Raw genomic sequence first — 16,665 nt, 5'->3', positions numbered from 1 at the left:
CGTTAAAAATCTATTCGTATTCTTAGTTTTTGCCTCAAAATTAAATGCGTGATTTTCTGATAATAAAACATCGGATATAGAAAAATAGAAAATATAAGATAAGATCTCATGTACGATTTTTAGCAAAGAGAAATATATTTGCCGTGCCTTTTATTTTCGCGTCATCTTGTAGATATCAAACTAGTGCCTATTTTTTATGTGATTATAAATAATGTTATGAAAATTAAAGAAAGCTCACAAAATTTTTTCTTTGGTTATCAGGATCGCTAAAAACTTAATGATTTTAGAAGAAAAGATTTAATAATTTTTTCTTTTGGTAAAAATTGGGAGCTCTTAACTTTATTATCTTTGTGTGTGTATATATATGTATATGTATATATATATATATATATATATATATATATATATATATATATATAGGATTCTTTTACACAGCTATATATAGCTTCATCTTTTACTATGAATCATTACAGCTATTATTATCATCACGCCATCATCGCCATTGTTTTGTTTTTTCTTTTTCCAGTCTGTAAGTAAGTGACCAATGATCACGAAAATCGTTCATAGTGCGCTCACTGTTATGTAACTTTTGTATTATATATATATCTTGACGATCAACACGGACAATCACGAAGAGTCCGAGATATCGCACGTGTATCCTCTTGTAATGTAATAAATATATACAGTAAGAAGAGACAGTTTAGAGACTAACAGTTGAAAAATATGGAAGAGACGATATCTTTTATAGATTTATAGATATATATATATATAATCTTTAATATAATTGTTTTTACTTAAAATAAATAACCCATATTTCTTTTTTAAAATGCGTCTCTCGATTTGCCGACTTCGCTTTCTATTATTTTTTTTTTCTTTTTTTCTTTCCCTCGTTCACATTCACTCATTCATCCGCACTATTAATTTGCAACACTCGTCACTTATAATCACGCATTTATTGCCCTTTATCGATCGGGTTGAACCTCAGCCCATACTCCTGATATGTCCGCATGCTTAAGAATTAACTCGTTCGCAGTTCTTCCTTCGCTGCGATTGTTCAGGTACCGATTGACGCATCGAGGAGAAACGGAAGGCCCCGACTCGATGAACGAAAATTAAGACGAGAAGAAAAAACTCCGTGCACGGCGCGCATCCTCTTATACACAAAAGAAGAGACTGCGAATGTCGTTGACGCGATTTCGAGCTTCTCTATCTTATATACGACATATTACTTTAACGAACGCACAGTCTTATAGAGTAAACCCGTGAGCGAACTTCGACAAGTAAAAAGGTATCATCATATTATTCTATCATCCTACAATCGTAAATTTGGTTCGACTCGCCGTCTGACGAAACAATTCACATTTTATATATATGTGTATATGTGTGTGAGCCTACCTATATGTATATCATTTTGGACGAGTACACTTTCTTCTCGCAACGCGCACACACATAGGTATACATCTCATTCGTCTTACACGCTGTCACTCTCGCGTTTTCTATTGTATAAATATCCCGATGTTAAAAAAAACCATTACGTACTACCAGGAGGCCCAGAGTTTCATCTCGCGCTCATTTCACGCTCGCCGTTTCATCTTAAATACTAAGTTTTTAGCGCTACAACGTATAAAAGATAAGGCCGCCACATTAATACACTGACTAGATCAGTTTCATATGTTCTTTTTTCAAAGTGTACACAAATTCTCTCGGCTTCACATAACAAGGATATTCAGGACACGGTGTGTAATAATATCTCTATCAACAAAAAAATATATATGTATATATATTATCGTTATGTGTCTCCGGCACTTTATACCGCGCGTCCCGAGCTATTAACGTCACGACACGCAAAATTGCGAACCGTTGCGAAAGCGCGTAGCACAATGAACTTTGGGCCGCATCGATGTTAATCTATCGAGTCGAAAACGAAGTGAAAAATTCTGCGAAACGCAACGTAGGCCTCTGTAAATTGAACTTGCCTTATTCTGACCTCTCATTGCAGTATACTAGATAATCAGAAGAAAAAAATTGAAACGAATACGTTATATTATACGTTATACAGATTATTATAAATCAATAAATAGGTATTATAGATCAATTATATACCGTTATCCTTATGTTTAATAGAATAAATTGGTAAATATCTTTTTCATTTCTTAAGTAACTATATTTTGATGTACAAATACTTATTACTATATTTTTAGAAAAAGATGGATTTTATGGAATTAAGATTATAATTGATGTTTGATGAATTAAAAAGAATCGTCGACAAATTTTGAAATTTCTATGAGGTACGAGTATATGATAAAACGAGTTCAATATATTCCGCAATAAATCCAGAATAGCTGCAATAACAGGTCAGTATCTTTAAATATTTTTAAAGATTTAGAATTAAAAATTGATGAAGTTGCATATTATTAACACATTATGAAACAAAAAAGAAAAACAACCGTAACAAATCGATCGAAAATTAATCGGAAATATCAATTATAAAATTAAAATGGTCAGATAAGACGATTTGCTTATTTGCCTAAAATAAAAAAAGTAATTCGTACTCACATCTTCGATCTGAATATCTCTCTTGCAGTGATCGATAATAAGCACGGTTCGTGTGCATAAGGACGGAGATGGCTACTAGGAACTGCGAGGCACTGCAAAACGTACGTCGATTCCAAGAAATCAATTAGCACTGCGCCAGCGCTAATCTTAAACGCATTTTTCAAAAGAAATTCGCTATTGCTTCGTCCTCTCTCTCGCTTTTTTCTTCCGAACAATGTCTCGTTATAGTCCAGGTGAAACGCGACTCATGTATTAAAGATTCTATGTGCCGATGGCTTCGCCAAATTTCAGTCGTACAGCTCAATTATGTATGTATGTAGATTATCAAAAAACATCACAGTCAGGTTATTAGGTTTTTAGAGAAATGTCCTTTAGCACGCTGCGCGTGTATATCACTATCCTGCCTACAAGTCATGTATGACGCGCTGGTACTATTAATTCCCTTCTTTACCTGTCGTAATCTTTATGTGCAATAAAATCGCAAATACTATTATTTTTAATATAACTACCATTGTTTGTTCTCCACTCTTAATTATACGTGCTTATAAGAACGCGCTATGTATTTAATTGTCGTGTAACGTCTCAGGATACTTGCCGTCATCATGCACGATGACGAGGCAAACTCTCCTCAATCTATGTCGCATTCATTGTATAGGCTTTTTTATGCGGACGCTCTTTGAATGTCAAAAGGAAACGATAAGAAACTGTCAAACGACCGTCAGGCGTAATATCACTTCTTGTCGAATAATGCAAGTTTGCTACGTACGGCACCCTCACATACGACCAGTCGTTGCGCGGCTGAGATGTTACTGATGGGTACGGATCCTTCCAAACTGGCCCGCAGCAGGGTCAGGCGGCTGGGACCAGCGGTATCGCCGTGTTCACCGAGCCTACCCGCCATCGCCTGCTTTTTTTCGAAGTACTCAACAATTTTCGAAATGGTCTTGCTTGAAGAACCAATGCCGTTTAATCGATCTTCCCAACATGAGTCACCACCACCCAAACTGGCAATGTCCTCGGAGGAATCCGTGTAGATCGAGCTAGTCCGATGATCATCCAGCAAAAACAGACTGCTTGCCGCTGAACTGCTGAGGGTTGAGGTATGTCGTCGATTCGGTGGCTCCGGACTCAGGTCCTCGCCAACGCAACTCCAAAAGCCGGATTCGCAGCTGCCACGTCTCCGTGGTTCCCAACCATCGCGAAAGAGGGGATGAGTAAAGAGACTCGCAGCTCCTACCTTGGTGGCGACCTAAAAACAATGTGTATATCAGTATGAATAATTACATATATAATTATACATATTTTCTCTTATGAATTTAATGAGCATAAAGACATAAAATAACACATTTTTGAACCGAATAATAAAGTCCAATCACTTGCAATTAATTTGTGCCTACTTACTTTTCTCTCCCATTTTTTTCTAGCAGTAGGGCTGCTCGGTTCAGAGCTCGGCTTTTTCCTGTCCAGAATCTTAGCGATACTATCATTCTGCGCCGGCTTGAATTTGCTGCACGCGCCGTCAATAGCACTGGGTCGCACATCTTCTAGGGAGGGTAGCTCTAGACAACTGGAGAACAGATTACCAAGGATCTTTTTGACACCGCCCAATGCGTGAAACGGATTCGCCGTCATCGGTCTATAATGCGGATCCCGTTTGCTGGCAAGCTCAGCCACCCGCCTGGCGGAATGACATCTCGCCTTATCGGAGGGAGTGGCATTATCACAACCTCTCGCGTCTGCCGACTGACTTCTAATTTTTGCAGTACGTCGCTTTGTCGTGCGTCCTTCTCGCGTAATTTCGTCCATACTGGACATCAACGTCGAATCGACGGTCGATTGTCGTTTACCCACGTTGCTTTTTAATTCTTCTTCGCAGGTCGCTATTATGGTTTCCAAATTAGTCGTGATCTCCGGAAAGGTTGGTCTGGACTTGGGTTCGTACTGCAAATAAATAAAGAAGTCTGTCATTCACCACATCCATACGGAATAAATAATTTGAGAAATAATCACGTAGATAGATAATTCGAATTAATAAATTATAAAATTTAATTAAATTGATTTGACAATTAATGAAATTCACTGACAATTAATGAAACAGACAGCTGCGTGAAGTATTGCATGTGTGCGTGCCTAACGTAATATTTTCATTTTGAGTGTAACAGCAGTTATAATAATCGTCCGACTTGATTCGCACCGGATCCACATTGCATGCCTTTACAGTTACAAGAGATCATCATACTCACTGTACAGCAATTGAAGGCGAGTTGCAGAAAGGCGGGCGGAGGATCGGCGGCCGCGCAGATCTCCGCCACGGCCAGATAATCGAGGCCAAAGTTATCTGAGCGTGGCAGAACGTCCGGATCTGCCGGCACTCGGCCAATCAGCTCGCATACGACGATGCCGAATGAGAAAACGTCGGACCTGTGATCATACCATTGACCCTTGAGGCACTCGGGTGACATCCAGTAAGGGCTACCGACAGTACTGAGTCGATAACCCGTGCTTGGGTCCGGTATCTTTGCGGCCAATCCAAAATCACCCACAACCGCGATCATCTCGTTGTTGCACTCGTCCTTCTTGATCAGCACGTTCTTGGACGTAAGATCACGATGGAATAGGCCACGGCTGTGCAGGTAGGCCATACCACGAGCTACATCCCTGGCGAGGTTCATCCGGATGAGATGCGGTAACGGCGTATGCCGTGACATAATCAGCTGTTCCAAGCTGCCACCGTTGATATACTCCGTTAATGCGTGCAGTTGACCCTCGTGTACGCACACTCCCATGAACCTGGAAAATGTAAGAGGAAATTGATTTGTGAATGCTCGAATGTCTTCGACTGAAAAAATTCTTTTTATTGTGACAATAAAACGATGGCTTTCAATATTGTCTATAAAAAAACCTATTTCAGAAAAAATAGATTAATTTCGTTGTGAATAGTTGCGATGCTATAGCACAAAATAATAATTCAATTTCTCTTATAATAATTCAATTTCTCATATAATAATTTCTCAATCTCAATGCTTAATTGAAATATTTCCCATAAGTAATTTCAACAAGAATTTCAAAACTAATATCGTATTTGAAATTTAAAATGAATTTAAATATATATTTTCATGAATAGAAGAAAGTAAAAGAAAGCATCGCAACTTTTAGGTAAAAAAAATAAACTTTTTATTCCATAAAATTTATATAAAAGAATGTAAATAAAATGATAAATGTTTATACTCGTTACATAAAACTCAAAAATTAGATTGGATTTAAATTTATAATGAAACAATATTCTCTTAAAATTATCACAAAGTAAAACAATATTTATTATGTAATACAAAATCAAACGGATTCAGAACTTGGTGCTTTTATCAATTCAGTGTTTCTCAACCCAAGGAAATTAGATATGGAAAACGAACAAAGAAGAAACTAGGGTAAAACTGACATATTTATAACGTTTTATATTAAACTTCAATGTTATACATATATGCTTATACTCTTCAATTTATATAAAAAATTGCAACAATAAAAAATAAGATAAAATGTGCGCGAAAATATATGATAAAAGTAATGATGAAATTCGAAATCAATATAATATTACAAAATAAATAAAAACAGACAAAAGATATAAATAAAAACAAAAAGATATAAATCATGCGAAAAGACAAGGAAATTTTATGTATGAATATTATATCGCAATATCGTTTATCATTCATTATTTTTGAATAATAAAACTAAATCCAAATAATGCTCTATAATAAAGACGATTAAAGAATCCAGACATCTTTTATATGTATCTTGTATCTTAATTGCGACATCTTTGACGTTATCTTTATAGCCATTCTATTATGACAGATTAGGACAATTAAATACCGTTTTGTTTCAACGAAACATCATGGATTTTAAAATAATTTAATATTTTTGAAGTTCAATAAAAAAAATATGCCCGACAAAAAATCAATTAATTACCGCAATTTTTTCAACTGTAGTTTTTAACTATAATTTGTAACGATAAATATATTTATTATTATTACGTATAATGTAACAGTTAATATATTCTTTATTGTATACATTCATACTGATAAAATTTAAATTAGAAAGTTTATAAAAGTATGTAATAATATACAATACATTGACTATAAGTATTATATATTGTACGGATTTACATTATAATTAACTTTTCTTATACTTTTAAAATAATGACATCATAATTATTATTATAATGAAAAATAATATTGTAAGCTGTTATGAGTTTTTGTTATTATTATTTTAAATCGATATCTTAAATGGATACATAAATTCACAAGTGAAAATATATTCGAAAGAATTTTGGGAAAATTGCTATAAAACAACCTGATTATCTTGCGAAAGCTAGCTTTTGCTTGCTATTTCTCCTGCGGAGGAAAGACTTAATCGATGAGTGCACTTTACATTATCGCGGAATAAAACGAGGATCCTACATAAATGGTAGATCTTGAGAAGAGAGAAGAAAATCACGCGTTACGCTGTGTCGTCCCGATTTCGAAGCATTTCTCGCCGAGCACGTCGACGCGTTTCTCCCACACGAGACGGAAAAAAAACGACAAACAGCGCGAGCGAAAGAGAAATTTCCGGCGAAGAATTTTTCCCAGGTAAAATACAAGCGATGCATACGCGATGCTCCAGATTCATTTTTTGCCGATCAGATAAGAGGAGAAATTGTCGCTCCCCTCGTGCTTCCCAAGGTTGTCATCTGCGATTGATACACGATAGAAACATTAATTATACCGCATCATGTGGCAGAATTTTTTGCTAATAGACTCGGCATATAATTCATAATGAAATACGCGAAGAAAGATTTCTGAGAGATTATACAGTTCCAAGAGTGAAAGCTAAAATAATATATAAGAGACAAAAATACATCGATAAAAAAAACTATTAATAAAACAGAAACGATCCATTGGAGGGAGAGACAATTGTATTAAATCGCGATAAATTTTCTAAAGTAAAAATGCCAATTCTTTCAATCTTTTGGACTATTGCTCCGTATTTATTTACGCTTATATTAATATTTAATTATTACATATCAATATGCTACATCGAATGTAGATCATAATACACGTACATAAGTTGCAAAAGCGCACGTAAATCGAAAGCTCGAGTGTCAAGACAAATGTCTGACTATGTCGTGTCATTATCTACTAGTAACGCGGTGTGTTGTCCCAGGCGATTAGGCGAATTCATTCTCCGCAAGCCAAATATTACGTAAAAGGGAGGGGGCGTTCGCATACAACAAGCATTGATGAATCGATCGAGAACATGTTTGAATGCAAGAATTATGCAGAGTTCGAAGACGTGAGATATTTTTGTGCTGTCCGGTTGTTTTCATTCAGCCACTCTTGAAAACGATTGGCACGCGTTTGCTGATTGTTCAATGCATCATTTCTAAGAATTATGACTTGTTGTTGTTGATGACATTATTACGTTGAATACCTGACATAGGAATATTATCCCTACAGTGCTGATATTTTTTGTTTGTATCATAATATTTGACATTATTATATTGTTTATATTGTAACAATGATACCATAATTGATATGTTATTGCGATATAATGATTGGTAATGATTGGTGGCATAATAGTAGTCGTTAGAAATAATGATCGAATTTATTTTTTTCTAAAAATAAACATTAGCTATTGAGATAGATTAAATGCCATAATAACAATTGATGATTCACGTTATATAATGCCAATATTTCTCTCGTTAGTTCATATATAAAAAATAATCAATTGCATTTAAATTATAGGTAAAACGAACGGACAATGTTCATTATATGTTTGAGAAATTTTTAATAATTCAATACAAGAGATTTAATTATAAATTTAATTAAAATAAACGCGAATATTAATGTCTCGTCTGAAAATATCGATATTTGACATTCCTGCAGCAGCAATATTACTTCTTAATTTCACTCAAACTAAGACATAGACTCGCTATAGTAGTATCCTAGTTACAACATCGCAATAAGCGCGGGTGTAATGATACACCTCGCGGTAAATGCCACGAGTGGAGATGATAACTATTTTTACGGCTGAGTCAGCTGGTGCGCGAAGCGAAGGATCCTGAGAGGACCCACGAGTTTCGCGGAGGCCTTCGCCGAGGAAAATGCCAGAAATAAGATCCGCTAGGTTCACCCGACGGGTAAACACCGTATCCGAATCTAGGCCAAGCCGTTTATATCGTCGGAATGCGTTGTCGTCGCGGCGCGACGCGGCGCATCCCGAACGTCCCGGCAACGCGCGGCGCGTTATGTCATAATGAGAGAAGCATTAAGGATGTTTTGTATCTATTTTCAAAATATTGAGAATTTAATGAAAATTGTACAGAATGTCCTTACATATGTTTAGAATCTTCAGTACAATTTTTAAATCGATTCACTAAGGCGTTCACAAGTTATAAAGATTTTAATTTGCATCGAATTAACATGTATTCTTATGGGAAATGTATAACCACGTTGATTCAAATGACAAAAACACATGGAAATAATATTCAGAATTTGTTTAAAATTTACAAAAGTGTAGTTTAGATACAGAGGAAATATTTGGTCAAATAATATTATACAAGTACTAACTGGTTAAAAAGATATTAAATATAATTTAATGAAGTTAGCCATGTATCTGTCACAAGGCGATTCTCTGCCAAAAGTTAATCATTTCGATTAAGGATGTTTTGTAGTTACTTTCAAAATATTGACAATTTAATGAAAATTGTACAGAATGTCTTTACATATGTTTAGAATCTTCAGTACAATTTTTAAATCGATTCACTAAAGCGTTCACAAGTTATAAAGATTTTAATTTGCACCGAATTAACATGTGTTCTTATAGGAAACGTATGACCACGTCGATTCAAATGACAAAAACACATGGAAATAATAGAATTTGTTTAAAATTTGCAAAAGTTTAGATACAGAGGAAATATTTGGTCAAATAATATTATACAAGTACTAACTGGTTAAAAAGATATTAAATATAATTCAATGAAGTTAGCCATGTATCTGTCACAAGGCGAAATTTTCTGCCAAAAGTTAATCATTTCGATTAACAAAATTCGGAATATTTCAGTAAAAACGCAATAAATTCCATACAATTTCTTATTTAAAAGACACCAAAAGTGGATATATTTGTCAATATTCATTTTCAGCTACTTTTTGGGATTGTACATACAAAACATCCTTAAATGGAAAACGAATAATCTCATCATATCTTCTCTCCAAAAAAGACATCAATATAGTACCTCATCTCTAGGATTCCGATTTTTTATTTTTCAAAGTGTACGAATTTATTTGTACTCCTCGTACGATAGACTTCGCAGTTACTTGGAATTATTTGAGGTAACGTTGGATTAGGAATCCAACGAATAGTAGATATAAATAATTATTTGATTATCTAATTAAATTTGAAATCGGTTTTTGTCAATAAAAACGTTAATAAATAGAAAGTAACAATTTTTAAAAACAAAACGCGGTTTAAAAATGAAAATAAATAATGTTATTCGATTTAAATATTCTTCTTCAGTGTATTTTTAATTCATGTCATGTCAGATGAATTTATATTATAATATTAAACAATTAAAATTTATAAGAAATTCATAAGATGTTTTCTCTCGGTATAAACATATATAATACACATGTACAATTATATTGTATACTGTAGTATATTCAATTCGATATTTACACATTTAATCTCATATTTGCAATTATGGAATAGAAGATATTGCACATGCATTATGTATTTGAATGCTGTACTTTAGATTCTGTTCTCTGCTAGCAGGAATTTTCGCAACGGGTGTCGAAGTAACGGCCGTTACCGCTAGACGCTGTATTATGTTGTAATTCGTAACGAGCGTGGTTAAAGCGTAATACCGTTTTTTTCTAATCTTTTGCTCATTTCAGTGGTCTCCCAAGCGAGAGGAATGTTAACGATATAATCACTAGATGATAAATCAAACATAGGATCACACGCTTTAACTTGAACTTGGTACATTGCAACGAAATTCTATGATATCGTTTACAAGTCTTGACAGTCGCCACGTGTTTAGTTGAATGTATTACGGTAAAATAGCTTAATACAAAGCTTGTGGCAGAATTTTGGCAAGACGCCGAAAAAAAGTTTTTAAATTGAATCATGACAAGGCAAAACAAATGTGAGCATACAAAGCATTTGGCAACGGACCGATGGGATAAATCTGAAGAAATGCTTGGAAAAATACTACGGAAAAATTCATTTAATATACATATACAAAATTATATACGTATTATTTTTACACAAACATAATTAATATAAATAAAGAAATAATAAAACAATTTGATGATGCTTGTTAACATCCTCCAAATATCTTTCTTACAAAATCCAAAAATATTGTTATTGGCAATATTATAATATCATTGCATGTTTAACCTTGAATAAAAGATACTTATTCATCACGTTTATTATAGTCTCGAATTTTGTCCGCGTCGAAATAAATCGTGCGAAAAAAAATTAACATATTTACCTGCAATATAAGGATTAGACGGGCAAACAGAGTGGGTAGAAATTTCATCGTCATTATCAAATTCGGCACATACGGCCGAGCGATTTTCTTCGATTGCAAGACACAGAGTTTCACCAGCAAAAATAAACCGGATTCGATTCGCGCGGGCTCACCTTAGTATGTTCGGATGGCTGAGCTTGTTCATGAGCTGAACTTCCTTGAGCATGTTCGGTCTATTCGCCGGCAGCTGATTCATCTTGAGCACCATCACCTGACTCGTCACTTTATGAGTAACCTGGAAAAACGAAGTGAATACGGGGTTAGTGACATATTGTAACACGTGGTCACGTTATGCAGTTATTGACATAAGATCACATTGACAAATGTATACGTAATAGTTCCGATTCTAGCAAGAACTTTGAGGTCATAAACGTAAGAGCGCTGTTTTTTGACTATAATACGCTAATATTTTTTCAAATACGTATATGCAAAATTTCTATTACACAAAATTTTTTTCAAAAAATTGTGTGTGCGTATACATTGCCGAGAAACGGTTATTTTTTTATATTTATTTATAATTATATTTATTTTAACTAAAAAAGTTCTAAATTCTAATTTTTCTAAATTGGAATAAATTTTTATTTTTTATTGTATAAATCTGTTATTTTTATATCGTTATTATTATTTTTATATATTATATATTATTATATATACATATAATACACATACACAAATATTTCTAACATTTCATAACAATATATATATATATATATATATATATATATATATATATATATACTTAAAATTACAATTTAGAAACTTTTTCTGATTGAAATAAATATAATTAAAAATATAATAACAAAATTTTTTCGATTATCGAGAGAAACAAAAGAAAGATGCATAAATTGATTTTGTTTTATAGCTAATTACATGCTATACTACATGTGAATACTATAATATATTCATTGTCACGTTAAATACAGGATGTGAAATTTCTATAATTCATTATAGTGCGAGTAAGATAGACAAACCTATATAATTTATCATCGTATCCTCTATAGTGACCTTAATGCAAAGTAATTTCATCGTGATTGTGCGAAACATTTATACGGTTGTCGCAAAATTGATACTAGTACAGCTTGCATCAAAATTTGATAGTATTATTTGATATTTGCATAATAATCACCTAAAGTCGATTTTATTAATTACAAGATTTACGAGAGACTATTATAATTTTTATAATTTTAGATATCTTAATAAATCGAACTGAATATCAAAATTTTATTCAGATTTATATAAAACAAACAAGATTTTTATCATTAAATTTTATTAATAATATAAAGGCTAATAACAGATTTCTTTTTAATTTAGTTAAAATATATCCGTGTATATATATATATATATATATATATATATATATATATATATCCGTCTTGCGTTTGATGTTAATGATTTGACAGTTTTGAAACAACCTATATAATACTAGCTAATCGTTCAAGTACTCGACGACGCCAGATGCGATTCTCATCGCTGACCACGAAACGAAGGCTTGCGTCGTCCTGTTTTCACGTGGCGCAAGTAACACGCGCGAGAGAACGCTAAAGCGATATTTTCGCGAAAGAGAAACTTATTAATGAAATTGCGGCATCTGGTTGGCGTATATACACTCGTAAAGGCACCGGCCGCACAGCATCGTTCAATGTCGAAAATGGATATACAGCCTGTAACTTCTTTATTAATTTTGAAGACGCGATTGCTTTGCTAGTCGATTATTATAGACTTCCTTAGAAGCAGTTTCGTGAAAATTATGAGAAGAACTTAATTTAAAATTATATAGTGCTATTATTTCATCTGTATAGCGCTGCGTAATGAGCTAAGAAATAAAAAAAATCTATTTTATTATGGAATTAATTAAATAAACTCATGAATAAATATTTATCAATGATAAATATTTATTTATTAAAAAATTATTAATACCAGCAGTTCTGAGTCTGTCTATTTGCCAAAGAAATTCGTTAAATCGCCTTTGGCATTATAATATACTATAAAAAAATATCGTAAATTTTTTAGGTAAAATAATTTCTAAGTAAATAATTTCTCATTTTCTTTATATACAATATATATATTTACTAATTTTATATATATACATGAATTTTTTTTCTTTTTATATGAATAAGGTAAAAAATTTAACAATTTCTTTTTATGACGGTGCGAGAACATCTGAGAATACAAGAGATGTGAGGAGGTTAAGGACCACTAGATTACATCACTCAGCCCGATTCTCGGCGTCGAAAGGCGTATAATGCACTCTCTTTTACATTCCAGCACTCGCGCACATTTTACCGTTCATCTCGGATTTCATCTCGGTTCTAAAAGAAGTCGGCCGAAGATGAAACGAGAAAGATGATGAAAATGGAGACGTGACATGAGAGAAGCTCTCTTACATCTCGACGCGAGATGGAAATTTCGCGGATTAAAAAGTCGAGAATAATATCCGAAGAAAACCCAGCCAGAATTCCTTGGCAATGGCCGGCTCCAGTTGGATCGCGGCCAAAACGGTGACGAATGCGAAAACCGGAATTCGAATCCGCCGTAAACAGAACGCGAATCGTTATTATTTCTCGAAAAGAGAGAGAGAGAGAACGAAGAAGAAAGCCCTGTGTGTTTAATCCGACGAATTTTATTTCCGTTCATCGCACGGCGAAATTCAAGGGACTGGCGAATCGACTGACAGGAAGATGGGACGATGCTATCGATCTCTCACCTGCGCCAGTTTATTTGAATAATTCCCATTGTCTGAAATTGCTTCTTTCGATATTGCGTGTTTTCTATCACACACTGCCATTGTATTTACGATTGCGGAGAGAAAGCATGCGCGGCAATTATATTGTAACAGCGAGTGATTAATACCTCCTTGAGCGTCGCATGCATAATGCAAAACACGTTTCGCGCCTTTCCACCCGCATGTAGAGATTACCACGTGTAAGTGACGATCGGTATGAACTCGGCAAAATTGAATAAAATGAAAGCTAATCCTTTATTATTAGCATTATTCAAAAACGAAATTTTCAACGATTAAAATAATGTTTGAAAGATATCAAGTTGGAGAAATACTTTAGACTAAAACGAAAATAAGGAGAAAAAGAGTTATATTTTTCTACATGTGTATCATTTTCGTCATTCTGTTTTCAAGTTGGAAAAGAATTGATTTTTTTTATTTCAATTAATAATATATTGATATAAATTAAATATAAATATATAATTACACTATAATTACAATTAATATATTTCAATTAATAAAATTGAAGAATTTCGTAATTATTTATTTTGTCTCTATAAAAGACGATTAAATTTTGTTGTCAATATAGTGTTATCGATTTCTTTGAACTCGTATGATTCAATCGCCGAGAAGTTCACTTTATAGAGAGGACAGAAGAGGGAAACACTTCATCTATCAAGTATCGTTCTGGCAAGCTACGGCGCAATTAAGAGCAGCGATCCAATTAGCAAGCGCACTGGACTTTGCAAGCTCAAAAGCTCTCTACAAAGGTTTGCCTCGTATGTTCACAATCATCGTCAACCATCATAACCGTCAACAGTCTAATTATAAATGCATCCGAGAGATGAAGGCGCCAAATAGGGGATGCGAAAGGGAGATCGACAATCGAAAGAGTATGTGCTCTTAAACTTTTTATGTTGAAATATTTTTACGCTCAATATTTTTGAGCTTACAATACAATGGCTTTGTATACTTTTATTCAAATACGCATGAAAACGATAAAAAATATGTAATTTTTCATTATCCATTATAAAGGTATAATTTTAATCAAAATAAATATATATAACAATTATAATGTACTTATTAATTAAATTATGTGTATCTTTGTTCTTTTTTTATTGAATTGCTTTTAATAATTTTATTTCTACTTGAGGATTAATACATAAGCACAAATTATTAATTTCATACAAAGAAAAAGAAAGAAACAAAAAAAGAGAATATATTATAATTGCTTAATTAATTATATACTTGAATACATTTGATTTTTCGTGAAAAAATTTATTTTTTAAAATAATTACCACGCTTCTGTTTTTTAAAACAATTATAAAACAATTATCATGCATCAAAAACAGTTTTAGAAATGTATATCTTTTTATACTTATAATTCTTTTTATTTATTATAGGTGTGTAATTTATATGATATTTTGCGAAATTGTGATATCGCAATAATCACACGCACACATATTTGTGAAAAAATTATAAAAATATAATAATTCATGATTTCATAAACCGGTAAAAACGACTAAAAATATGATATGTCAAGGAAACCAGACATGCAAGAGACTTTCTAGATTCAAACTTTTTTAGGCAGAAATTTATGTACTTATATACAATCTGGTAAAGGTTAACCGCACTTACATGTAAATGCAGATTAACATATAAAACACGACAGCTGTCATTTTTATCGTATATCTACCATTAATTTTCGCCAGAAATATATACATATAAATGATAGTTATTAAAGATATACTATTAAAGATATATACTATTAAAGATCATAATGAGTCATAATCTATAATTTATAGCATAAACATGACGCATAAAAGCAGATAAGAAGACTTTTAATTTCCTGATATGTCTTAACACAGCTCCGTCTAAATTATTCTAATATTATATTTCTTTATATATATAAATTTTTATTGAAATAGACAAATTGTGTAATTAATTTGTGTAATTAATTGATATCAAGATTATAAAAAATTGGCTTTTATGTAAGAATTATTCTTCTATATTATGTAAAAATTCTTATTTTATATAAGAATTCTTATTTTACGTAAGAATATATTTAATTTTACAAAATTTCAGTTTTCATTTTCACAAATTTAATATAAAACTCTTTGCAATTATTTTGCAAAAATTAGTTTCATGAAAGAAATATTTAAATAATTGTCTGATATCTATTTTTAAGAATTCCAGAAAATCGAAATTTTCAGAATTCACATTTAAGATGCAATGATCTTTGCTAACTAATTTGCTTTTATTGTTCATTAATTGATTGAAATATAAGTCTGCAAAAAATGGTAATTATTTAAAATTCGAGATATAATACGCAATATCACGTAAAGGCAAGAAGGATATCAAATTTTGTAGTAAAGATCAATTGCACATTCAACTCGATTCACGTGCAATTCCTTAGTTTCATAAACGAAAAACACGTGGTTTTCTCTGTCCTGTTGCAATGCTGAGAAAAAATATTGAGAAGAAGTGATATTCAAGGTCACAATAAAATACAATGAATGAGAAATTCTCAAGCGAAAGAACGCACAATATATCGATCGATTTCTTTCTCACGACGCGTGTCCTGCGAACTTTCTCCTTATTTCTAAGATCGCAAACGAAAGATAGAACACGGAATATTTTTCTCGCAAGTGTATGCTTCTTGATTTCATGCATTCTGTTTCTATTTAAGTAACAATAGATAACAATGAGTAGATATCTAGATAAATCGCAGTGTAAGTATACGGAATGTATGCGTAATTATAATATAAATATAAACGTAGAAAATCACTTTTTATATATTTTCTGTCGGAAACTATTAGATGTTGCG

The 16,665-nt window shown here is 32.6% G+C and overlaps 1 protein-coding gene across 3 annotated transcripts in view; it reads right to left on the bottom strand.

The window, feature by feature from the left end:
• Positions 1 to 583: 583 nt before the first annotated feature.
• The window catches only part of LOC105254113 (probable serine/threonine-protein kinase roco5), a 32,245-nt gene continuing 16,163 nt past the window's right edge, over positions 584 to 16,665 (bottom strand). The window contains exons 3-7 of one of the 3 annotated variants that reach the window (XR_889426.3): positions 11,233 to 11,354; positions 4,800 to 5,346; positions 3,958 to 4,497; positions 2,557 to 3,805; positions 584 to 2,003 (exon numbers count right to left, since the gene is read on the bottom strand). Coding sequence is in view for 1 of the 3 variants with exons in the window: in XM_011262611.3 (XP_011260913.1) it covers positions 3,287 to 3,805; positions 3,958 to 4,497; positions 4,800 to 5,346; positions 11,233 to 11,354 (1,728 nt within the window). In the remaining 2 variants the exon portion in view is untranslated. Of the gene's footprint in view, positions 3,806 to 3,957; positions 4,498 to 4,799; positions 5,347 to 11,232; positions 11,355 to 16,665 lie in introns of all 3 variants that reach the window. The other 2 variants (XR_889427.3, XM_011262611.3) reach the window with 2 other exon arrangements.

The sequence above is a fragment of the Camponotus floridanus genome, unplaced genomic scaffold, assembly GCF_003227725.1.
Source record: "Camponotus floridanus strain SB8 unplaced genomic scaffold, Cflo_v7.5 scaffold40, whole genome shotgun sequence".
Classification (NCBI taxonomy): domain Eukaryota; kingdom Metazoa; phylum Arthropoda; class Insecta; order Hymenoptera; family Formicidae; genus Camponotus; species Camponotus floridanus.
Note: the sequence above shows the minus strand (reverse complement) of the source record. Positions and strands in the feature narration are given on the sequence as shown.